A 26,887-nucleotide genomic window follows, 5' to 3' on the forward strand; every position below is an offset into this window, starting at 1 on the left:
CCAGCATGACTGCACCCCAACCCACAGCATGGCATTTGTAGTGAGTAGAATCCAATGCTGAACAAGAAAAGGATGACTCTTGTCCAGATGAAACTATTGAAGCCACAAGAGGAGAGTGACGAGCCTCCTGGGACAATGAAATCAGCTGAGATCTGATCTGGACACGCAAGCTGTTCTACCTTGGGCAGAATCTCTGACTGAAAGATCCTGGCACGGAACTGGGCAAATTCCACCATTTTGAAGGTGTACAGCTTTCCTAGAACCTTCAAGCATAGATGCACCAAAACTTTCCGTAATCAGAGAAAAGACTGAATCACCTGTAGGGAGACAATCTTGTCCCAGGGAAGAAAAACCCTTTGGACCAGTGTGCCCAGGAGGGTCCCCCCAGGTGCACTTGCTGCGTAGAAGGCCACAGGCAGGACCCCAAATTGCAGGAACTGTTGGTGTGCCTCCCAAAATCGGAATATGCAAGTAAGTGTCCTTTATTCCCAGGGACACTAGGAAATACAGATGGGTACAAATACATCTAGCCTCCTTGTGCATTAAACAGCCCTTCTAGTCATGCCGCAAATCAGTAGCGCCAAACGACTTTTCATGCGTCTTTTTAACTTCAAATGCGTCTTATTCGCACAGCAATGCAAATAGATAGCACAATCAACTTCTGCCGATTAAAATGATATGCAGCATGCCTATGTTCTGTGTGCGTCTGCATGCAAAACGTTAGGGGTCAGTGGCTGGAACACTAACAGTGTTTAGCGCAGATACACAACCGCAGTCGCACACAGAGTCATAGGCATGCTGCATATAATTTTAGTCAGCAAAAGCTGCTTGTGCTACCTATTTGCATCGCTGTGTGAATAAGACACATTTGAAGGTAAAAAATTAACAAAAAGACACTCGGCGCTACAGAGTCACACAGAGCTCCCGTGTTGTGTGGCGCATGGAGGATAGATGTATGAGGACACATCTGTACCTTGATTCTAGGGAATGTACTATGGATCTGAGAGACTCCATTCTGAATTTAAGAACCCGGGAGGTAATCATTTAGGTACTTCAGATTGAGGATAGGACGAAATGAACCATCTGACTTTCCTACGAGGAAGAGGTTTAAATAAAAACAGCTCCTCTTTGATGTGGAGGAACAGGGGAGTCCAGAAGGAATCAGATACACACCTGCAAAACCCCGGCCTTTGAAGGAGCACGAGGCACACCAGTGATGAATAAGTGACAGAGGGGGTTCCTTGAATGACTGGATGTAGCTCTACAATGCCCAAGAAACGGATGTAATTCATTATTCCTCGCAAAACAAACTTAGATGGCCTCCCACCTTGCGGACTCCTAGAGGCGGGAGTCTAACCAGCCATGCAGTTTGTTTTTCAGTGAGTTTGAGGGTAGGTTTGCAAACTGCCCAAGACTGTCCCTCCTTTGGACTTTCCAACACGTGAAGAGGAACGTTGATCTCAAAAGGAAGGCTGGAACCTGGTCCAACCTTGGGAGCAAAAAGACAGAGTTTAGGTTTAGCAGCCAAAGAAAACAGAAAAGCAGCCTTAGAGGCAGAAGCAATACATTTATTCATTTCAGGTCCAAAGAGGATCTCACCATTGAAGGAAGAGATTCAAGCGCTTTTTTTGGATCCTGCCACGGTATCTATTCATAGTGAGAAGAGAGCTTGGAGGAAGCCCAGTTCCTCCGTAAGTGCTAGGCACTCCCCCCAAGTGTGACAAGGACCCTGAAGTCGCTCCACGGTTAACCACGCAGAGCATCCTTGCCCGCACCTCAACTCCCTGCCCATGGTCTAGCGGGAACACCAACAACACTGGTTTCCCACTATGTGGGAAGCCTCTTCCCTGTTCCCCCAGCATTCCGGACAAGGAGGCTGCTGACTACTGGTGTCGAGTCTGCATGAGCGTGTACTGGAACGGGCAGTGTAAGCACTGCAGGGCAGAACAGCAGCTCTGCTGTCAGCCCACAATTCTATTAAAAATAACTAAAAGAAAAATGATACAGCTGCAGGAACAGTTGAAAAACATACCAAACACCTAATAAAACATAAACCTGTCTGCAGGGGGAAGTAAAGGGGAAAAGCCTGAGTAGCCTTAAAAGTTAGCTTAAAATTTAGTGCCTAGACTCCTCCAGCACTACCCCATGGTATCTCCGGTGTCCCGCATGGCTGTAAAATAAAAAAATAATAATAATGATATCTGAGCAGTTTCAGTCAGTTGTCTAGTTCTATTCCAAATGATATTGAATGTACTAATTTAGCAGTAATCCTGAAAACAATTTACTATGCCTTCCACATAATTTATTTTATGTCACTTACTGACATGATCATATCCCCAGGTGTAGCTTAACACTACATAGCCAGCAAGCACCATGGCAACTCCTCCAATTCCTCCCTTCTTCACATTGATGTACTTGTTAAAATACCGATCTCGACCTAAAAGCACAAAAAAACAAAACAAAAAAAAAAAAAACCACAGTATAACATTATGATTTGGTCTCATTAAATAACTTTTTCTTTAAAGTAACATTTCATTTCATGTAATAGCAATAGGCAAATCAGAATACACAAGCTTTGGAACTTACCATTTATCTCATAGATTAGATTAACATGACATTTTTTCTGACCTTAATGATTTGTAAAAGAACTACGCAGATTTCTTAGAGCATGACATGGGAGCTAGAACCCCCCCCCCCCCCCCCAAAAAAAAAAACGATATGTTAAGAACTAACCTTTGTTATCCTTTTCTACGAGGTCCATAGGGACCACAGGGTTGACCTTGGGGTATAGCTGGATCTGGATCCACGGGCACCACGCAGTTAAAGCTTTGCTGCTCCCAGGATGCACTGGGTCCATCTTCCTCTGTACCCCACCCCAGCCACCTCACTTGGTAAGTAGCCAAGGCCGGTGGAGATAAAAACAGAGAGAAGAAAGACTGGAACACACAAGAACCATACTCACGGAAAGGGAGACTGAAAACCGGTGACCAGCCACATAGCCCATATGAAGCCAGGTCGTCAGGGCGGGCGCCCTGTGGACCCTATGGACCTCGTAGAAACAGATAAAAGGTAAGTTCTTACCATATCTTGTTTTCTGCTTCAGGTTCCATAGGGGGTCCACAGGGTTGACCTGGGGGATGTTCCAAAGCCGTACAACTGAGGGCGGGGACGCTCCTGCGCTAAAAGGAGAATCCGGTGCCCAAAGGATGCATCCTGAGAGACGAAGGTGTCAAACTTATAGAACCGTAGAAAATGGGATTTTGGTACCTACCGGTAAATCTTTTTCTCTGATTCCACTAGGGGACACTGGAGGTGCTTACGCTGGGGTATAGAGGCGTGATAACTGGAGCCGGCAATAATTTAGAAGTGTGAAGCTCCTCCCCCTCTATGCCCCATCAGCCCTCAGTTTAGAAAATGAAGACCGAGAGGAGATGGAGAACAAGCGGAGTGAAAGGGAGAGAAGAACACAATCAAAACATACAACATACGGAACAAACCGAACAGGCAGGCGAAGAGCGCTGAAGTGGGCGTCCAGTGTCCCCTGTGGAATCAGAGAAAAGGATTTACCGGTAGGTACCAAACTCCCATTTTCTTTCATCCACTAGGGGACACTGGAGGTGCTTACGCTGGGGACGTCCCAAAGTTTTCCCCATGGGCGGGAGCGCTCTGCGGCACCTGCAGAACTAGGCGGCCAAAATGGGATGCCGAAATAGCCAACGTATCAAATTTGAAAAACTCGACAAACGTGTGAACTGAAGACCAACTGGCTGCACGGCACAATTGTGACGTGGAGACTCCACTACCGGGCGCCCATGACGCACCAACAGAACGTGTGGAATGAGCCGAAATGGACGAAGGAGGCCGGTGGTCGGCACTAACATAAGGCTGCTGAATAGCCAGCCGGATCGAACGTGCCAAAGTCTGCTTAGCCGCTGGCCAACCCCTCCGAACCGCATCATAGAGGACAAAAAGCGACTCAGACTTACGGAGGGAAGCAGTCCTGTCAACATAGATGCGGAGAGCTCTAACCACATCCAAGGTAGAAGAACCACCAGAGTCCTCCACCAAAGTCGGTACCACAATAGGCTGAATAATATGAAAAGCCGACACTACCTTGGGAAGGAAGGCGGCTACCATCCGGAGTTCCGTCCTATCAGCATGAAACACAAGGTAAGGTGGTTTATAGGACAGAGCACTCAATTCTGAAACTCAACGAGCCAACGCTAGAGCCAGGAGGAGGACCGTCTTCCAAGACAAGTACTTAATATCAACCTCTTCCAAAAGGTTCAAACATGGACGACTGAAGAAACAGAAACACCAAGTTCAAGTCCCAGGGCGCTATCTGAGGTACAGAAGGAGGCTGCACACGCAAGACCGCCTGAAGAAACGTCTGCACCTCAGGAATGAGGGCCAATTTCCGTTGAAAGAAAATGGAAAGGGCAGAAACCTGCACATTTAAAGTTCCAAGACGAAGGCCAGAATCCAGACCAGTCTGAAGAAAAAACAGAAACCGGGACAACCGAAAAGTCCTAGAGGGAAGATCCCGCTTGTTACACCATGAGATATAAGAACGCCAGATACGATGATAATGCGCAGCCGAAAATGGTTTCCTGGCGCGCAGCATGGTGGGAATAACAGTCTGGGATTCCTCTGCGTCTTAGAATATCGGGTTCAAGAGCCACCCCGTTAAACGCAGTTGCGCTAGGTTGGAGTGTATGAAAAAAACCCTGCTGTATCAGATCCGGGCGCAGAGGAAAGGGCCATGGATCGTCTGCCAATAGGGACCGAAGGTCCGAGAACCAGCTTCTCCGAGGCTAGTTCGGAGCCACGAGAATGACAGAGACTGACTCGTGTTTTGTCCTTTTTAGCAGTCGAGGAAGAAGTGGAACCGGAGGAAAAAGGTAAACGAAGTCGTAGATCCACGGAACTGTCAGAGCATCTACTGCCTCTGCCTGCGGATCTTGAGTTCTTGACACGTATACCGGGAGCTGACGATTCAATCGTGATGCCATCGACGTTTCAGCGCGTTGAATACGTCTGGATGAAGCTTCCATTCCCCGGGATGGATATCCTGGCGGCTTAGGTAATCCGCTTCCCAGTTGTCCACACCAGGGATGAATACCGCCGACAGGATTACTAACTGGCTCTCGGCCCACCGGAGGATCAGAGTTACTTCTCGCATGGCCATGCGACGCAGAGTCCCTCCTTGGCGGTTGATGTACGCGACGGCCGTCCGTTGTCGGACTGAACTCTTACCGGACGAGTCCTTAGAAACTCTGTTGCTTCTATCAGAGCATTGTAATCGCTCTGAGTTCCAACACATTTATTGGCCACTTTTGTTGTTACGATGATCCAGTCCCCCACTCCGAATCTTCGGCCCGCTAAAAGATTGTTGGATTGTGGCCACCAGAGAAGGGCCCCTCTGGTAGCTGGGCTCAGACGGATCTGTCGATGTAGAAGCAGATGAGACCCTGACCCCTGTGATAGTAGGTCTAGCTGAAACACCCTTGAGTGGAACCACCCGAACTGTAGTGCCTCGAAAGCAGCTACCATCTTCCCCAGGAGACGCAGATAAAGAAGTATAGACCTTCCTTGGTCTGAGTACCAGCCGAACTAACAACTGGATATTCCGGGCTTTGTCTATTGGAAGAAAGATCCTCTGTGATACCGTATCTAAGATCATGCCCAGAAGCAGGAGCTTCAGGGAGGGATTGAGATTTGATTTCTTGAAGTTGATTATCCAACCGTGTTGGATTAGAGTCTGATATGTCAGTAAGGCAAGACTTGTTAGAAAAGATACCGATTGCGCCTTGAGTAACAGGTCGTCCAAATAAGGGACTATGTTCACTCCCGATGACCGAAGGAGAGCAATCATGACTGACATGAGTTTGGTGAAGATACGGGGAGCAGAGGATAACCCGAACGGCAATGCCCGAAACTGATAATGATCTTTAAGTAAGGCGAAACGAAGAAAGGCTTGGTGTGGTTCCCAGATGGGAACGTGGACATAAGCATCCTTGATATCCATGGATAATAGGAACTCTCCTGTTCCAAGCTCGCAATAACGGACTGCAGAGACTCCATTTTGAACAGATACATCTTCAGATACAGGTTCAATGACTTGAGATTCAAGATGGGCTTCACCAATCCATCCTATTTAGGTACTACAAATAGATTTGAGTAAAACCCCATACCTCGATGTTCTGGAACCGGAACTAGCACAGATGATATTACTAGAGACTGGATAGCCTCCTGTAGAACTATGGCCTTCTCTGCAGGTATTGGCAGACTTGTATTCTAGAACCGAGATGGAGGGGGGACCTCGAAGTCTAATCGGTACCCCAGGGAAATTAGTCTGCGGATCCACGGTTCTGGAGAGGTCTGGCTCCAAACCTGTTGAAAGCCTTGCAGGCGGGCTCCCACTGTAGGTGGTCCCAGGTGGGACGGAAGACCGTCATGCCACCTGTTTCTCAGTTGGTTTAGGCTCCTTTCTACGTGCAACTGTGTGTGGGCGACCTCTACCTCTGCCGCCTCTTGCTTGTGAGGGAGCACCTCTGGCTCTACCACGAAAGGAATTTGGCGCACGAAAGGAATGAAACGAAGGTCCAGTGTAAGATCTTCTGGGAGCCGGTGCAGTTGACGGGAGAAAGGAAGACTTACCCCCGTGGCCTGGGATATTCATTCGTCTAATTCCGGGCCAAACAGCATGCCGCCATTGAATGGTAAACCCTCCACCGCATGCTTGGATTCTGCGTCCGCATGCCAGGCGCGTAACCAGAGGGCTCTGCGGCCCGAAATAGCAGAAGCAGATATGCGAGCACTAATCTGACTGACATCTTTTGACGCTTCTCCCAGGTCAACTGCAGACTCACGGATGTGTTCTGCTAGTAGACGTAACTCTGCTCTGGAACTACCAGAGTCCAAACCTGTAATCACCTGGTCAGCCCAGCAAATCATCGCCTTGTTAACCCAAGCAGTAACAAGGGTGGGCCTAAGTTAAGCACCCGCTGCGGTATAAATAGATCTTAGCGTTGTCTCCAAATTAGGATCCGAAGGATCCTTTTCTTAGAGAGACGGGAGACAGACGCATCTACTGGAGGGGTGTGCTTCCCACTTTTCCCTCATGGATGATGGAAAAGGGTAGCTAGACTGAAATCGGCGTGGAATTTGGAACCGTTTATCCGGTTGTTTCCAGGCCACTGATAGCTGCTGTTGAAGATGCAGTGAGAACGGAAAAGCCGCCGAGCTCTTTGTTCACGAAATAATTCACACTCCTTTGATGCAGGAATAACATCCTCAGGTAAGTTAAGGATTTTTCTGACCGCCAAAATTAGAGATTCCACCCCAGGAGAGGTGGACTCTAACTCTAGAAGGGTCTTCGATAAAGGACGCTTTTGTGTCGGTCCTTGTAAGGAAGTGGAGGGTGCGGACACAGCTGTACCCATTACCTGTACCAGGGTGTCTAGAGACTTGGTTAGCCCAGCAACCCAGGGAGGCTGAGACTTACGTGCCTCAGCTAACTCTGACGTTAAATCCGCCCTTACTCCTACCATGTCAGCGGCCCATGGAGGCGCAGGTGAGGAAGTAATAGCCATAGGTGGATCAATTGCTATACAAGCATCGCATAACGTGGACCCAGCAGCATGCGGCTTAGTTTGTTGTTACACCTAGAACAGACAAACATCTTTTGAGCAGTTTTTGTTCTGTTTGACAAGGATACACACAGTCACCACACACAGAGGGACAGAGTATAAACAGAAGTAACGAAAACAGAAGGCTGGCTTGGGACACAGAGGAGGAGATACACCCCACTCCCTTCCCACATATCATATTCCCTGCACCCCCAGTGTATTATGCACAGCCTCTGTACCAGAGCCTTCTGTGCCTAATTTGTATCTGCACACTGCAGCCAGGTTGGGGAGCAAGAGAATCCAGCCTCTGTAGCTCTGCTGCTCACTTCCTGAATAAGGGAGAGATGCAGGCATGTATTAGTAAAAACCGGCAGCCACGCTGTTTAACACAGCCGCTTGCCGAGTATAGAGAGAGAGCCCGCGCTGTTTAGGCTCCACCCCCTTCTTCATGCCCTAAGGGCTCCAATTATGGCTGCTATGTGGCCATTACCTCCCCCTACGCGCTACACCGTGTGTATCAGCGGGGAGAGGGGAGAAGCAGGGAGCCACGTGTAGCGCTGTGTACACGCAGCTTCCCTAACACAGCGCACTGTAGCGCCTACAGCGGGACAGGAGCCACGTGTAGCGCTTGAGACCAGCACAGCGCAGACATGCTTTGTTAGTGCTGTTGGCAGCCGGGGGATGCGCAGCATGTTACTCACTGCGTGTCCCCGGAGGTCTCTCTCGGCAGGTCAGCAGAGTCTTCTCTTCTTGTGTGTGAAGACCCTGTTGTGGTGATAAGGAGCTGTCAGGAGCTCTTTTGGAATGAGCCCTGCGCACTCCTTCCTGATGTTCTAAAACACCAGGGCGCCAGGTACCCAGACCCCACCTTTTAGATAGGTGGCGAAGGGTACCTATAGGAATGTAAAAGATGTATAAAATAAAAAAATAAAGAAATAAATAAGTGTCTTGCTGGAGCACAGCATAATGTGACCAGCTCCTAGAGGCACATTCTCTAAACTGAGGGCTGATGGGGCATAGAGGGGGAGGAGCTTCACACTTCTAAATTATTTAAAGTGCCGGCTCCAGTTATCACGCCTCTATACCCCAGCGTAAGCACCTCCAGTGTCCCCTTAGTGGATGAAAGAGAAAAGTCTGTATGGAAGACCAGGTGGCCGACTTACACAGTTGAACAGCAGAGGCGCCAAGGCTAGCAGCCCACGAGGGACCCACAGACCGAGTGGAATGAGCCTTAACAGAGACCGGAACAGGTAAACCCTCCTGTGAATGAGCCTCACAAATAACCAAACGAAGTCAACGGGCCAAAGTTTATTTGTTGGCAGGCCAACCCCTCGTGAAAACCAAAGAGGACGAACAAAGATTTGCGAATGAAACTAGTGCGATCAATATAAACTTTGAGAGCACGGACAACATCTAAGGAAGCCTCACCAGCCTAGGGTGACAAATGCCGGCACAACAATTTCTTGATTAATGTGGAACTTAGAGACTACCTTAGGAAGAAAACCCGGACAGGTGTGAAGCACTGCCCTGGTGAACTATCAGAAAAGGAGAATGGGAAGAAAGTGCGCCTAATTCTGACACACTCCTGGCCAAAGCAATTGCCTGGAGAAAAACAAACAAACAGTCTTAAGTGTCATCCACTTGAGTTCCACCGACTCAAGAGGTTCAAATGGAGGACCCTGCAAGGCCCGAAGCACCACTGCCAAATCCCAAGGAGCCACTGGTGGAACAAAAGGGAGGCTGAATCCTGAGGACACTCTGGAAAAAAAAGGTGCGGACATCAGGCAGAGCAGCAATTCTACGCTGGAACCAAACAGAAAGTGCAGACACATGAATTTTCAACGAAGCAAGGTGTAAACCCAAGTAAAATCCAGACAGAGAACGCCAAAATTCTAGAAACACGAAACATTGAGGATCGTAGTTTCTGGACTCACACCATTGAAAATAAGTATGCCACACTCTTTGGTAAATCCTGGCGGAAGCAGGCTTGTGTGCCTGTAGCATTGTGCCGATGATTGAGCTGGAAAACCCTGGGCCCTTAAGACGAATGTCTCAAGAGCCACGCCGTCAAAAGACAGACGACCCAGATCCGGGTAAAGGCAGGCCCCTGAGACAACAGGTCCTGACGTTGAGGCAGAAGAAACAGAACGTTGATGGATAGGCCCCGAAGATCGGAGTACAAGGGTGCACCAGCAGAAGCATGCCGCCGTCCTGTTTTGAATTTCCGATGGTCCGCAGCAAGGCTGTCTGAGGGAAAGATACGCCAGCTGAAATGTCTATTTTACTGACAGTGTGTCCACCAGGCTTATGCCGGCGTCTCTTGTCCTGGACCCGTACACAGGCAATTTGCGATTGTGACGGGAAACCATGAGGTCCAACGCCGGCAGTCCCCACTTGTCCACGAGCAGTTGAAATACAACTGGATGAAGGGACCATTCCGCCGGGATGCACGTCATGACGGCTGAGGAAATCAGTTCCCAGTTGAGAAATCCTGGAATGAAGACTGCCGAGATGGCCGGCAGGTGGCATTCCGCCCAAAACAGAATGCGTGACACCACCAACATTGCTGCTAGACTGCAAGCCCCCCCTTGACGGTTGATGTACGCCACTGTGGTGGCATTGTCGGACTGAACTTGCACTGCCCTTCCGTGAAGAGCGTGACCGGACAACTGGAAGGCCCTGTACACGGCTCGAAGTTCCAGAATATTGATGGTGTCGAGCCCCCTGAAGTGAAAGGGGACTCGACACCGCCCCCCCACCCCGGAGACTAGCATCCGTCGTGAGCAGGACCCAGTCCGGGTTCCATTTGGATAGAATCAGCCCCTGCAGGGGCCTGGAATGAAACTCGGCATACTCCACCATGGACCCCAAAACTCTCTTTGCCAAATGAACAGACACTTGGGAAGTCTTCAGACAACTGATCACTCGTAGTTGTAGGGAGGAAACCTTTTCCGGAGTCAGGAAGATCCTTTGCTGACGAGAGTCTAGAAGGGCTCCCAAATGAACCACCCTCTGACGGAATGAAGGAGGACTTCTTCTAGTTTATCAGCCACCAGTGCGCTTGGAGACAAGCGATCGTCAGGTGTAGATGTTGCAAAAGGACCTCCAGAGAGCCTGCCAGCAATAGGAGGTCGTCCAGATACGGAAGAAGCAATAAACCGTGGCTGCGCAGATGGGCAGCCATCACTTTGGTGAACACCCTCGGAGCCGTGGAAAGACCAAAGGGCAGAGCCTGAAACTGGAAGTGAAGATGTTGTATAGCAAACCTCAGATACTGCTGGTGTGAAGGGGCTATAGGAACATGGAGGTAGGCATCCTGGATATCCAGGGAGACCATATAATCCCCCTGTTCCATAGCCAGAATGATGGAATGCAAAGTTTCCATCCTGAAATTGGGCACTCCGAGGAACTTGTTCAACAATTTCAGGTTGAGAATAGGCCAGAAGAGTAGTAACCCATCCCGCGTTGAGATGGCGGAACGGGAACCAACCCCCCCCTGCTTTCAGCAAGGACTCTATGGCTTCTTGGATCTGCAATGCCTTAGTCTTGTCTTGGGAAAGACTCGTGCAGAAGAACTGTTGAGGGGGTCTGTACCGGAAGGACATGGCGTACCCCTGAGAGACCACTTCTTGTACCCGAGCATCCGCGGTGGTATTGCACCAGCACTGGGCGAATTGAAGTCGATCCCGCAGAGAGGCCTGTCCCATCAGGCTGAAGGTTTATCTTCGGGCTTGGAAGCAGGGTGTCTCGTGCTCCAGGCCTGCTTCTTTGGTTTAGGGGCAGTCTTGGTTGACTACTGCCTCGGGAAGGATTGACCATTGGACGTACCCAGAGTCCGAAAGGACCGAAAGGCTGAGGTCCTAGTTTTAGAAGGCGCAGTTACTGATGGCAGAAATGCAGATTTAGACTTTGCCAATGTATCAACAATTTTGTCCAGGTCAGGGCCGAACAAAATCTCCCCATTAAAGGGTAAGGCCTCTAGACCTTTCTTGGAATCCGCATCCGCTCTCCAAGAACGAAGCCACAAAGACCAGAGAACAGACCACTGCCGCCAAACTCTAGAAGTGAGGAGACTGGCATCCAAAGACGCCTCCCCAATATAGGAAGCGGCATCCCTCATCTGACCAACCAAAGCTCTCTGAACCGCCGGAGCTTCTTCAGGAAGCATATCCTCCAGTACATTGGCCCAGCTCTCAATGGCTTTAGCCACCCAAGAGATGGCCAAGGACGGACAGGCCACCGCCCCAGAGAGAGAATATATAGATTTCAAACAAGTCTCCACTTTACTGTCCGTTGGATCCTTTAGGGATGAAATGGACTGCATTGGCAAGGTAGCACTCTTGAACAGGAGAGTAACGTGAGAATCCACCGCAGACGGTGTTTCTCACTTCTTGCAGTGACTAGCAGGAAACGGATAACTACTGCTTAAACGTTTCTGCGGCTGGAACCTCTTACTAGAAGGCTGCCAGGCCTCCGCCATATGATCAGTCAGTTGGTCAGATAAAGGAAAAACAGCCAAACTCACGGTTTAAAATTTGGATATTTGGACTTGGGGCCGGGGCATCATCCTCTATATCTAGAATGGACAGCACCGCCCGCACATTAAAGGTAGATTTCGTCTCCACTTCCGGAGCAGGGAAATCTGAATCGAATTGCATGAGGATTCTGCCCTCAGAGGACGCATCTGAGTCTGATAGCTGCGCAGACTGGGACGACGTAACAGTGCGTTTTGACGCCATGTGAGGCTTGTCACTACGCAACATGGTTTGAAAAGCCAAAGAGGCGGCTTCCAAACTCTGGACAGAATTGGAGAACACATCCACACATCGGTGAGTTAGCTTGCGGAAGACCCTGGAAGGGGATGATGGACTGCTGCGTCATCGGAGACTGAACATAGACCGAACATACATAGGGAACCCCGCATATGGATGAACTGTCTGAGGCCCAGGGGGAGACTGCAATAATTGCAGTACATCCGAAGAAGGAGGGGGTGGAGGGTGCGGGTGGGGGTGTGTCTGGTTGTGGTAACCCCCTATGGGAGAGGGTAGTCGGGACTGCCAGACGGTCCACGATTGAACCCAACACCTGCGAGAATACTGCCCAAGAGGGATCCTGTCCCGAAGTTGGGGATTAGAGGGACCAGGTAACTGATGAAATTTTCCACACACACACATACACAATCCTGCAATAAATCCTCCATAGTCCCCACTGCAGCGCAGTGTCTGCAGGTGAGCAGATTGGGAGCCGCAGAGCGTTCAACTTCCTCATCAGACATGCTAACAAACAGGTATATATACCCAAACATATATAGCAATACAACCGGGAAGCTGTTGACGCGCCCACAAGTATGCAGCACACAAGTCCACAAATATGGCACCGTGACCGACCTCACAAATACATGAATTTATATAAGTGAGATCCTTGAAAATCCCTTCCCACACATACCTGCCAAGGCTGGAGGAGAGGGAAATGGATAGTTATAGACTGACAGTAAAGTAGAAATACAGCAGAAACAGTCAGCACTAGCAAAAGTCACATACAATGCAGAAAGTCAAACTCCTTGCACTTTATCACTACAATCAACCGCCCAGATTCGGTGTCTGGGAGGGCTATAGCGCTGTGTACACTAACCTTTTGGCGGGGAGAGGTACACAAGGGGATCGACCGTACACTGCCTGAGAGATCTGCGCTGCCCGCCGGAGACCTCAGCGGAGGAGTGACCGCAGGAGGAAGCAGCTCAGCGTCGCCAGACCTAAGCGGAAAGGCGCGCCGAGCTGAGGGGAGGAGCTGCTAAACAGGGAAGGCTCTCTCCCCTGGCTAGCGTTTAATCCCAGGGATGCCAGTCCCACTGCCGGCATGGTACTCCCTGGTGGTCCAGTGGTCTCGCGGGGTATGCCTCCGAGGAGAGAAAGCCCACTGCCACTAGCTAGCGCCTCTGGTCTATCCCCAGAGATTTTAAAGGCTGTACACGCGGGTCACCGCAAGCAGCGCCAGCGGGGTTGTAGGAGCGGCAGCTTAGAAGTCCAATGGACAGTCTGAAGCTGCCGCTCTGAAGAGTGAAATATAAATAAAAATAAATCAACTCTAAAAATATGCTTAGGGGCGGCCAAGCAGCCCCTCTGCGTTAAGGTGACCCGACTCCGGCCGGGCACCAACTAAAACTGAGGTGTCTGTGGCTGGGTATAGAGGATGGACCCAGTGCGTCCTGGGAGCAGCAAAGCTTTAACTGCGTGGTGCCCGTGGATCCAGCTATACCACCAGGGTCATCCCTGTGGACCCCATATGGAACCTGAAGTAGAAAGGTAGATTACTGTATCGCTCTTTTAGCAGCCCACTGCTCCTCTGTTGTTTCGTATCCCATAAATATTAAACAGCCTATGCAACACTATTAATGGACCCAGGTTGACATACGTTGTTAAAAATTTGAGAGTCACTCTGCACTTCCACATTCAGTGTTGGGGGTTGCTAGAAAACATTGCGCCCTTATTATGAGATTACTGGGATGTCTATCTGTGGAGAATATTTTAGAAATGATGGGGAGGTCCATATGAAATTAAATAGGAGACACTTACTACATGCACACAGAAAACACTCAAAGCAAGAATATATGCGCCAATATTGCTCAACAAACCAAGCCCCAACAGGGGAGGAAGGAGTTGAATGTATAAACCAGTGGTCTCCAACGTAAATTGAGGTGTGAGCTACTTTACAAACATTAAACCTCCTGAAGAGCTACTAAAAATTGTAGAAAAAAAATAAATAAAAATCTGGCTGATAACCGAACAACTGAAGATTTAATTAAAAAAAAAAAAAAAAAATGTTGTTGCATAGAAAATAAAAAAATGCATTTAATTATTACTGATATTGTTGTAGTTGGGGCGGAGTCACTCGCTCCATCATAGCGTAGACACCGTGGGTGGAACCACGGGAGAAGCACGTCAGGTGATTGCTGTAGAGGCTGCGGCAATCACCTTACGTGCTTCCCTGTAGCTCCTTCCATGGCGTCGATACCATGGGGGAGCACACGTCAGAGGTCACTTCCTCCTAGTCGACTCGGCAGTACTGCAGCTAGGTGACCTACCAAAATTAAGACCGCGAGCTACAGGTTGGAAACCACTGGTATAACCTGACCAGGAGAGTAAGGTACACAGGGAGACCAGGAGCCCGTGCTGCTCTCTGAAAAGGTGCTGTGGCAGGCAGTGATTTAAATGGCTGTTCAGCATCTTTAGGAGGGAGGAAAGAGGAGGACTGAGCCCTGTTACAAAATGTCTGCTGTGAGGGAACGCGCTCAGGAGTGGGGAAGGCACCTCCCCCTTCTGGCATGGACCCCAGGGCAATGGCCACCACTAGTGTAGTGCCCCACTGCCTCGAAACTGCCCTGGTGGTCTAGTGGAGGTAACCTGGGCCCCCCACTGCCAACACCGCCAGTGGTCTCCCACATTGGCGGTGGCATCAGCTATATGTGCAGCTCCCTGCAAGCAAGGAGCCACCTTACCTGCTCTCCTGGTGTGCCCATCGGGGTCATTGACCCAATCGCCAGTGCAGCGTGCGCTGGGCCTCAGTGGAGAGCGCCGGTGAAGGCTTCCTATAGGACGCTAACTCACCGCCTGCTCAATAAAAGTAAATAAAAGAAACTTAAATAAGGCTGTTAAAAACAGCCCCTAAAAACAGTGCATGCTCCTTGCAGGCACCAACCGTAAACTGGTCCTCTGATCTGGGGACGGGGTATAGAGGAGAGGGGGCCTGGGCTGCTGGGAAGAGAAACTTATATGGTGCCTAGACTCCAGCTCTGCCTCCTATAGTTGAAGTCTGTGTCCCCTTTGGATGACCAGAGAAATATTTGATCAAAAAGACAGACACTGAAATTTGTAATATACAGTGTGAATAAAAAATACATTTGCAATTAAAACAAAAATGTCCTGCTGTGTATTTATTTTTATCCTATTTCTTTCAGATGTGTGTATTTATATAGGTTATATTAGGATGAAGGATGGAAAGTTCCTACGAGAATAAATGTTTGTATCCTTTTCAAATCACAGCACAATCTGTATTTTTAAGGGTAAAATGTATGTGCATTATGAAGAGAGGATGTATAGATAGATACTGGATTAGCGCGACACACAGTGATAATAGCATGAGATACCAAAATATGTTACCAACGTTTCAACACAAACACACACAGTCATGTGTGCCAGTCATCCGTATTTGGCCACAAAAATAATGTAACACTATATACTTAATGAATAGGCTAACAGTTATTCTCTACACAAATCCTAGAAGTATCACAAATAAATACTTTTTGTGTTGGGGGGGGGGGATCAAATATACAGCATGTACAGAGTTTCATCTAAATGGGTCATTATAGACATATCAATTGAAAGTTTCTCATAATATCCAAATAGCCACTGTCAGCACTGCAATTCCACTTGTTGGGGAAATCTCACACGCTAATCCCCAGAAGTAGGATCTTTCCTCCCAGCCTTTTGAGCCGAGGAAAAAAGGAGGCCTCGTGTCTTACCTTCTTAAGTCCTTTTCTTCAAACTCCATAGGGGACACAGGCTTGACCATGCAGTATAGGGTGGAGGAGTCCAGGCACCAAATAGTTGTACTTCTTCCAGCAGTCCCCGCTCCTCCACCTATACCCCGTCCCCAGCCAGGCCAGTTTAGTTAGCAAGCCCAAGGCAGGAGTGAGGAAGAGAAGGAAACCTGACCTACACAAACTGGTTCAGCACCCAGAAACGCTAAAGGAGGACTGGAACAGAGTAAAAAACCCCACCAGCCCAGTGCGTCGGGGTGGGAGGCCTGTGCCCCCTATGGAGTTCAAAGAAAAGGTAAGACTTAAGTCCTCTTTTCTTCTACACAGCCCATAGGGGACACAGGCTTGACCATGGGATGTCCCAAAGCTGTACTAAGAACCCTTTCGCCAAAAGCCGCATCTGTGGCAGCGAAGGTGTCAAACGAGCAAAACCGGAAAAAAGGGCAGAGGACCGTAGGGCCTCTCTACGAAGCTGCTCAGCCGAGGCACTGGTGGCGAGTGACCCAAGTAGAACCCACCAAACCGGTGAAAAAAGTCAGACTGTACAGACTGAACAGAAAGGATCGCCATCGTAGAAGCGAGACAAACTCAAATGGAGCCAACTGGCTAAGTTCCGGGAGGTACCTGGCAAGTCCTTTTGGCGAAAGACATGGAGACAAAAGAGGGTATTTCACGGAGACCCTGAGACTTAACCACAAAGATCCAGAGGGCCGGCACAATCAAAAGAGGCTTCCTCCGTAGAAATATAGGTGCCTGAAACAGAGACCAAACAGTCCTAGTGACTAGCAGCCAAGAGACTACCATAGGAAGGTAGTTAAATCAACATCTCAGTGAAAATACCACACTGGGTAGGAACACTACAACGCGCCCCAGAGAAACCCTTGCCAGGAGCAGGAAAGCGGTCAGCCACTTAAGCCAAGGTTTGACAAATCCTGGGGGCCAGGTTGCAATGGTGACCAGATTTTGCAGGGAGGGCAGAAGCAGTCCCTCCTCAGTCCCAGTGCAGATTAGTGTCTGTAGTATTGCAGTGGTCATTTCATGCACAGGTGTGCACGTGCTGAGAGTCGCCTGTGGCGACTGCTGTGTCAGTCTGTCCTGGGCTTGCGCCGACTCATCCTGTCCATCCCGGGCCTGCTGTGACTCCTGCCGTCTGTCCTAGTCTGTGCTATCCTCCTGTACGTCCCGGCTGTCTGCTGTATTCCAACTCCGGCTGCATAGAGGGTCTGTGTGGCCAGGGGAGGGGGAAGCTGTACAGCAATGTTGCTGCAGATCAGGGTTTGCCTGGGGGTACATCCTCAGTGTGCCTGTGGGGGTTGGTTGCCTTGGGGGGGGGGGTGGGGGGGGGGGCAGCAGTCTGGCTTCTACACTTTCATCCTGGCTCCTAGATTTTAGAAACATTTGTCAAGGCCTGACTTAAGCCAGCTAGTGTCAGCAGAACCCAAAGGCTCAGAGGACGACAACCGAAAAGCTTGAAACACTAAAAAGACAAAGGCCCAAACACCACAGTCAGAGGAAAACACCTGGAAGGGAAGTTCTTTGGTCAGGCATCAGAGTAATGAGTCTCTGAAAAGCACAGCAAGTGTAGAAACTTGCAACTTCCAAGTAGAGTAGTGGAGGGAAAAATCCAGCTCCACCTGCAGTAGGGAAAGGACCCAAGAGATGGAAACATGCTGCAAAAGTTTTTTGGTCAGAAAACCATGCGAAAGAAATCCTGCAAAAGCAGTGGCAAAGTCCTGCTGAGGAGAACTTCCGGGCATACAGTATAATACAAATAACTACGAATAACTAACCTAGAGAACAGAGTAGTGCTCAAGACTGAGGAGTCAAGAGAACGGGTCCCAAGACAGAAGATCTTGCATAGAAGTAGGATACAGGAGAGCATAGATAGAAGATCTGCATACCAAACAGACCAAGGCCCATAGGAGGTCACCAGGATTACGGCAAGACGTCCACCCAAACGGCTCCCGGAACCCTGGTATGGGAGTAGTACCATGGTAGTCTGAGTTTGTGTCGAGATGCCAACAAGGCAAAGTCTGGCCACCACCAGCGAAAAACTAGAATCCGAAAGACATCTGGATGAAACCCTATTCATCTGGGTGGATGCCCAGGTGGCAGAGGAAGCCCTCTTCCTCCTTCCGGACTCTGGAGAGGAAGACTAATCGATCGAGCCGGAAACTGACATACTGCCCAGATAAGAGCGCGACCCACCTACTTCAAAGTGCCCTAACTGTGGGTTGTAGGCAATGGCAGTCATTCTCGAAATGAACATGGACAGGACCATGCTGTAGGAGCAGCCGAGCCAGGCAGAAAGCTCATAAGATTGTTTTGAGATCCACAAAGTAGATAGGCACTCAGGGCCTGATTCAGAGCCGGACGCTCTGACCAGAGCACTCGCTCTGAATCAGTGCCTCCTACCTGAAAATGGAGCGGCCTCCTGGCTGCTCGCATAGCTGTGGGTGACCACCCACAGCATATGCAAGCGGCCAAAAAGATGGTCGCGATGGTCTTGACCATCGCGACCTGCGGTAGGGTCTCGGTGACCGCAAGCCCTGGAGTGATTTTGGCTCTATCAGAGCCAAAATCACTCCCACTGACATCACTAGTCAGTGGGGCCGGACCCAGACGGTAGGCGTTCCCATGGGAACGCCTCCGTCGGGCAGCCACGCCCCCGGCACGCCCACCAAAGGGGGCGTGCTGTCAGTCACCATCGACAGCACGCCCCCTTTGGTGCGAGACCCGGAGCGACAGCTTGGCTGTCGCTGTCCGGGTCTCGCGCATGCGCATGACGGAGCTCCCTCGCCGTGCGCATGCGCATTGGGGTAACATCGACCCGCTTGCGACGCTCGCGAGCGGGTCTGAATGACCCCCTCAGCTCACAGAATTTGTAGACTGACCCTGGAAGGTTGTACCCAGTGCAGAATCCTGAAGCCGGAGCTCCCAGGAAAGATGTGAGCCATCGGTGTGACCTGTCCCACCTTTCTTTGAAAAGGCCGGGAGTGAAAATGGGCAGACTGCCATGACGTATGTGGAGAAAATGAGCCCAGGATCTGAATGTAAGAATGTATTAACACTGAGGTCTAAAAACCTTGCAAATCCTAGCCTACAGGTCCCAAGCTTTGCTGGTGAGAGGAAGACCTGCTGTACCCTGTAATCCAGCAAGGCCTCCAGACGGTACATCTCCTGTGACATAGTCCAGGAGGAAAACATCCTACTGATGAGCTTTCCATGGGACTGGAAGAGACCTTTTGAGAGACTGATGTGCTCCCTTAAAAACATCCGGAAACCCAGCAAGGATCAGTAGGTTGTTAAGAAAAAGGTAGAAACATGATGCCCCTGTGGCGGGAAATGATATACCATCACTTTCATTAAAAGCCAAGGACCCTGGAAAGACCAAATGGCCAAGTCTAAAAATGAAAATGCTCCTCTTTGAACGCAATCCAGAGGAACTCTGATGACTGGGTCAGATCGGAAACTGCAAATAGACCTCCCGAAAATCTGAGGCTCAGAGATTCCCCAGAGCCAGTGCTAGAATGATGGATAAAACAAAGAAAAAAAAGACTGGCATAAAAGTCCTAGCCTCTCTAAAAGGGAACTGGGACAAATTCTGGAAACCAGTTGGGAGTGAACAGAGCGCATGATTCAGAGTGTGTGTTTTTTTTTTGTTTTTTTCTCCAGCCGTCTCGCGAATCTGTGGGTGACCACTCACAGCTTGTGTGAGCAGCCTGGAGTCCGTCGCGATTATCGTGACCAACGGGCTTTCGACGAGACCCTGCGAGCGGCTCTGAATAAGCCGCAGAATCCCCCAGTGTTTCCGCCTTGTCTGGACCAGAAAGCATGTGAAAAAAAAAAAAAAAAGAAGTTCTTACCATCTCTCTTGTATTCTACTTCAGGGTCCATAGGGGGGTCCACAGGGTAGATCTTGGGGATGTCCCAAAGCAGTTCAACTAAGACGGGGACGCTCTTGTGCAGAAAGGAGAACCCGGCGCCCGAAGGATGCATCCTGAGAGGCAAAGGTGTCAAATGCATAGAACCTCAAAAACGTCTGAATGGAAGACCAGGTGGCCGCCTTACATAGCTGAACAGCAGTGGCGCAACGTCTAGCAGCCCAAGAGGGACCCACAGAATGAGTGGAATGAGCTTTAACAGAGCCTGGCACAGGTAAACCCTCCTGTGCATAAGCCTCACAAACAACAGAACAAGCCAACGGGTTAACGTTTGTTTATTGGCCGGCCAACCCCTCCTGTGAAAACCAAAGAGGACAAACAATTAATCAGACTACCTAACGGAAGCAGTCCGGTCCACAAATTCTGAGAGCACGGACTACATCCAAGGAAGCCTCACCAGCTGAAAGATCAGGTGACTGAAAAGCTGGCACAACAAGTTCCTGATTGATGTGGAACTTCGAAACCACTTTAGGTAAAAACTCAGGACGAGTGCGAAGCACCACTCTGCCCTGGTGAATAATCAGAAAAAGGGTCTTAAATGTTAACCACTTGAGTTCCACCGACTCAAGAGGCTCAAAAGGAGAACCCTGCAGGACCCGAAGAACCACCGCCAAGTCCCAAGAGCCACAGGAGGCACGAAGGGAGGCTGGATTCGGAGAACACCTTGGAAAAAAGTGTGAACATCTGGCAGTGTAGCGATCCTTCATTGGAGCCACACGGACAGCGCGGACACATGCACCTTCAGGGAGGCAAGGTGTAAGCCTAGGTCCAAACCTGATTGAAGAAATTCCAAGATCCTAGAAACTCGGAACACCTGAGGAACATAGTTTCTGGACTCACACCGCTGAAAGTAAGTGCGCCACACCCTGTGGTAAATCCGTGCGGAAGCAGGCTTGCGTGCCCTGAGCATGGTACTAATAACCGAACCAGAGAAGCCCCGAGACCTTAAGACGGCTGTCTCAAGAGCCACCCCGTCAAAGACAGCCAACCCAGATCCAGGTAAAGGCAGGGCTCTTGAGACAATAGGTCCTGATGCTGAGGAAGAAGGTACGAAGCGTCGATGGAGAGGCTCCTCAGATCGGAGTACTAAGGACGTCTGGGCCACGCCGAAGCCACCAGCACAAGCGTGCCACCGTCCTGCTTGAATTTCCGCAGGACCCGAGGTAGCAGGGATATCGGAGGAAACGTTCATTCACCGACGGCGCGTCTACCAGACATGCGCCTGCGTCTCTTGTCCTTGACCTGTAAAACGGGCAACTTGTGATTGTGACGGGAGGCCATCAAGTCCAGTTCCGGCAGCCCCCATCTGTCCATGAGTAGCTGAAACACCTCTGGGTGAAGCGACCATTCCCCGGGATGCACGTTGTGACGGCTGAGGAAGCCCGCCTCCCAATTGAGGACTCCAGGGATGAAGACAGCAGAGATTGCTGGAATGTGGCACTCTGCCCAAGCAAGGATGCGAGACACCTCCGACATCTGACTGGGAGTTCCTCCCTGGTGGTTGATGTATGCCACCATGGTGGCGTTATCGGACTGAACTTGAACCGCCCTTCATTGAAGAGCGGTGCTGGACGACTGCAGGGCCCTGTACACCGCCCGCAGTTCCAGGATGTTGATGGGGAGAAGTGCTTCTTCTGCAGACCAACGTCCCTGAAGTGACAACGCGCCTGTCATTGCCCCCCAACCCCGGAGACTGGCATCTGTTGTGAGCAGGACCCAGTCCGGGATCCAAAAGGGGCGCCCCTTGACCAGATGAGCTGTCTGAAGCCACCAAGCCAAAGACTGCCGAACCTCCGGGGACAACACCAGCAACTGAGAGCGGATCCGGTGAGGTAACCCGTTCCATTCTGATATTCCAGGCACTGCAGGGGCTGATTCTGAAACTGGGCAAATTCCAGCATGGACCACCATGGACCCCAGAACTCTCATTGCCGAATGGACCGACAGGCGGCAACTGCTCAGGCAACTGTGTATCCGCAGCTGTAGGGAGGAGACCTTTTCCGGAGTCAGGAAGATCCTTTGCTGCCGAGAATCTAGCAGGGCTCACAAATGAAAAATCCGCTGTGATGGAATCAGGGAGGACTTTCTCCAATTTATCAACCACCCGTGTGCTTGCAGACAAGCGATAGTCAGGTGGAGATGTTGAAGCAGTACCTCCGGAGGGCTCGCCAGCAAAAGGAAGTCTTCTAGATACGGCAGCAGCCGTACATTCTGGCTCCGAAGATATGCGGCCATGATCGCCATCACCTTGGTGAATACCCTTGGTGCCGTGAAGAGGCCAAAGGGTAGCGCCCGAAACTGATAGTGATGCTGTAGGATAGCGAACCTCAGATACCGCTGGTGGGAAGGTGCTATCGGAACATGGAGGTAGGCGTCCTGGATATCCAGGGAGACCATGTAATCACCAGGTTCCATCTCCAGAATAATGGAACGTAACGTTTCCATCCTGAATTTGGGAACTCTGAGGAATTGGTTCAGAGAATTCAAATTGAGGATAGGGCGATGAGAACCATTGGCTTTCTGCACCAGAAACAGAGTAGAGTAATACTCCGTCCCTCGTGATTGAGGAACGGGAACAATGACCCCTGCTTTCAGCAAGGACTCTATAGCTTCCTGAATCTGCAAAGCTTTAGTTTTGTCCTGGTGGGGCGGTCTGTGCAGAAAAGACAGAGCGTACCCCTGGGAGACCACTTCTCGAACCCAGGTATCCGTGGTGGTTTTGTGCCAGCACTGGGCAAATTGAAGAAGTCGGCCTCCCACTCTGGGTTCCCGCAGAGGTAGGCCCGTCCCATCAGGCAGAAGGGTTATCTTCCTGCTTGGAAGAAGGGCGCCTGGTACTCCAGGCCTGCTTCTTGGGCTTAGAGGCGGTCTTGGTCGCCGACTGCCTCGGGAAGGACTGACCTTTGGCTTTACCCTGAACCCGCAAGGACCGAAAAGCGGAGCTCCTCACCTTAGCAGGTGCTGAAGCCGAAGGGAGGAAGGCTGATTTGTATTTAGCCAGAGTATCCACTATTTTTTGTCCAAGTCTGGACCAAATATCAACTCCCCATTAAAAGGTAAGGCCTCCAGGCCCTTTTTAGAGTCTGCATCAGCTCTCCAGGACCGCAGCCACAAGGACCGACGAGCAGACACAGCTGCAGCCGAAACCCTAGAGGTCAGCAGGCTGGCATCTAACGATGCTTCCACAATATAGGAAGCCGCATCTCTCATCTGTCCTATTAACGCCCTCTGGATATCCGGAGCATCGTCTGGAAAGGTATCCTCTAAAGCGTTGGCCCAGCTCTCAGCGGCTTTAGCCACCCAAGAGATGGCCATGGACAGACGGGCCACTGCCCCAGAGAGAGAATAGATAGACTTTAAACAAGTCTCTACTTTCCTGTCCGTGGGATCCTTCAGATAGATGGCAATGTAGCGCTTTTAATTAAGCGGGTGACATGGGAATCCACCGCCAGTGGTGTTTCCCATTTCCTGCAATGAGCCTCAGGAAAAGGATAGTTGGATGCCAACCGCTTCTGTGGTTGGAATCTCTTACTTGACGACTGCCAGGCCCCCGCCATATGATCCGTCAATTGATCAGACAGGGGAAAAACATTCAAAGTTACTTTTGCCTTTTTAAAATTAGGATACTTCGACCTAGGAGCCGATGCATCCTCCTCTATGTGAAGGATGGCCCGCACCACCCTAACCAATGCCGGCACATTTATAGAGGACTTAGTCTCCACCTCCTGGGCCATGGCATCCTAGTCAGTGTCCTCATGTACTTCTCCGTCATCTGAAGACACGTCTGTGTCAGTTAACTGCGCAGCCAGTGAAGCCGTAACGGGGCGCTTGGACGCCTTTGGGGACCTGTCACTATGTAACATCGACTGAAAAGCCGAAGACGAAGCCGCCAGACTCTGAACAGAGCTGGAGAGTACATCCACCTAGGGTGGAGGAACCGCCTGAGGATACCCCTGAAAGGGCACCATGGACTGCACGTACACAGGCAACCCCGAATAAGGACCCACAGTCTGAGACCCGGTAGGAGACTGCAATAAATGCGGAATACCTGGGGAATGGTAGGCTGGGGCAACGCCCTAGTAGGGACTGCAGTCGGGACCGCTAAATTGTAGGCGATTGACGCCAGCACCTGCGGAAAAAATCGGCCAAGGAGAATCCTGCGCTGTATGGGGTTTGGAGGGGCCAGGCGCTAGCTGGCACCGCCCGCACAGACCATCCTGTAATAAATCCTCCTTATCAACCCCTGTAGAACAGTCTGCAGGAAAACAACACATGAGCCAAGGAGAGCTCAATCTCCTCATCAGACATGACACAATAAATTTGCAATAAATATGTATCACCGAGAAGAGGTGAGGCTTATAACACCTGCGCACTCCCAAGTATGCAACACAAACAGCCCACAAAATGGTACTGAGTAGCACACCACTGTATGTGACTGACCTCACAAATACTTTGATTTATACAAGTGAGGTACACAGAAAAACGCCTTTCCCCCACACACCTGCGGGCCGTAGAAGGAAATGGATAGGTATAAAATGACAGACAGCACTAGCAAAAAGTCACATACCATGCAGGAAGATATACTCACTGCACCTTTCGCTACAATCAACCTCCCAGGGAGGAGCCGCTAAACCAGGGAAGGCTGCCTTTCCTGGCTAGTGATTAACCCCAGGGACGCTGGTTCCCTTCCAGCAATTATTCCCTGGTGGTCCAGCGGTCACACAGGGTATTCCTGAAGAGGGGGAGCCCGCCGCCGGTCTTTCCCCAGAGACCGGCGGTGAGAGACTGCATTTTTCCCCACGCTTACCTGTCCCCGTAGAATCCGGCAGCAGTCAGTGGAAGATTCCGGAGCCCTGCTAGTACTGACTCCGGGGTCCTGCTGCGATCCCCAGGTCAGTACTGGCGTCGCAGCGCCAGCGGGGTTGTCTTGATGGACAGTCTGATGCTGCCGCTCTGAAGAAGTAAAAAATAAATAAAATTCTTCTTTTAAAAATAATAATAAGCTTAGGGGCTGCTTATGCAACCCCACTGCCCAGGGTGACCCGACTCCGGCCGGGCACCAACTAAAACTGAGGTGGCTGTGGCTCGTGGTATAGAGGAGGATGGACCCAAGTGCATCCTGGGAGCAGCAAAAGCTTTAACTGCTTGGTGCCCGTGGATCCAGATCCAGCTATACCCCAAGGTCTACCCTGTGGGCCCCCTATAGAACCTGAACTAGAAATAGGATCTTTCCTGAAAAGCTACAGCGTAGTTCCAGGAGAGAAAATCTTACCCTCAGGCATCCTACACGGTCCCCCATCCAGGTGACAGAAACATCAAAGTCTGCTTCCCACGCTGGTACTCCCCTAGGCGGAAAACTGGTAGACCTGGGCTGTTTAGCTTGGGGCCTAGTAAGAGTAACCCAGAGCCAGGAGAAAGGCTGCCTTTGGCCTTTTCCTCCGCAGAAAGGAGCGAAAAATAGAAATTCGCAACCTAGGCCATCCTGGACACCTTCATTGTGGCTACAATCCCATCCAAAATAGGATCTCAGCGAATGATCTGAAAGCGGAAGAGCCCCTATGGCAGTGTTGGCTAACCAGCTGTTATGGAACTACATAACCCAGCATGCACTGCTACAGTTTTGCTATTAGGGCATGCTAAAACTGTGGCAGGGCATGCTGGGATATATAGTTCCACAACAGCTGGAGTGTCAAGGTTAGCCAACACTGCCCTATGGTCTTACTGAAGTGTGAGTAAGCGCCAGAAATTAATCCAGAGAGTTTGCCTAACCGCCACCAAAGATGCTGACATCAAGTCAAGTCAGGACACCAGTGGCGAATGTCGCCTCTTCAACATCAGAGGCCACCCTCTGATTATCTCACCTGACACAGCTGAGGTTCTTCTGAAGAGCATCCGTCCAACCTCCAACGGCTTTAGCTACATAAGGAGAAGTTAGGACTGGATGCAATTTTAAGAGGAAAGTTCCATTGTCCTGTCCGACGGATCCCAAGGGATGGCATATTGGACTAGGAAGGGCAAAGATCTTAGCGGACCAAATGAGCATTCTCAGAGGAGGAGGCCCATTATGGCCGGTCTGCAGCAGGTAGAGAATTAGAGGAGGCAAGGAAACGATCATAGGACACAAGCCTGCGACATCCACACTTTGTAGCTGTAGTATAGGTGCCCATGGAGCCACCTGCTGTACTTGGTTTAGAATCCTGGAGGTGCCTATTAGGGCGAGGCCTCCGAAGAAGGTACACACGCTGCAGTCTTTCAAAGTGTGAAAACCGAAGTGCTAGCCCTAGGTATACCGCACATGGTATTCCCAGGCAGTCCAAGTACTAACCAAGACCTGAGCCTATTTAGCTTCAGAGATCAGACAATATCGAGCGCAATCAGGGTGGTGTGGTCGTAGGGCTCAGTAACCTTAAAGCTACGAACAGCCCTTATCCTTTTAAACCGGACGCTACATCTAGCGGTGGTATGGGATAGGCAAAGGTCTGAATTATCAGATAATAAAACTCATTCATAAATGAGGCCCTATCACCAAAACGAGTAATAAATTTCACTGTGTATGATTAATGGTTCTCCAGCCCACCAGCTCCCACCTGTCAATTGTTTGAAAAAAAACGACAGCTGGGAGTTAAATGGCTGAAGAACCATTTATCATACACAGTGAAATGTATCACTCGTTTTGGTGATAAAACTCGTTAGTAAATGGGGGCCATATTGCTCCAATGAGTTGAGGAACTTCTAATTACCGGACAGGAATGCAACACTATTTAGACCAGGACGCA

General features: G+C 50.2%; 1 protein-coding gene across 1 annotated transcript in view; it reads right to left on the minus strand.

Annotated features, from left to right (window-relative positions):
* ATP5MF (ATP synthase membrane subunit f) overlaps positions 1–26,887 on the minus strand; it is a 46,764-nt gene that overhangs the window by 1,985 nt on the left and 17,892 nt on the right. The window contains exon 3 of the mRNA XM_088466677.1: positions 2,321–2,437. Within this exon, the coding sequence (XP_088322803.1) occupies positions 2,321–2,437 (117 nt within the window). The remainder of the gene's footprint in view (positions 1–2,320; positions 2,438–26,887) is intronic.

Source organism: Taudactylus pleione, unplaced genomic scaffold (genome assembly GCF_031769625.1).
Source record: "Taudactylus pleione unplaced genomic scaffold, aTauple2 ptg000066l, whole genome shotgun sequence".
Classification (NCBI taxonomy): Eukaryota; Metazoa; Chordata; class Amphibia; order Anura; family Myobatrachidae; genus Taudactylus; species Taudactylus pleione.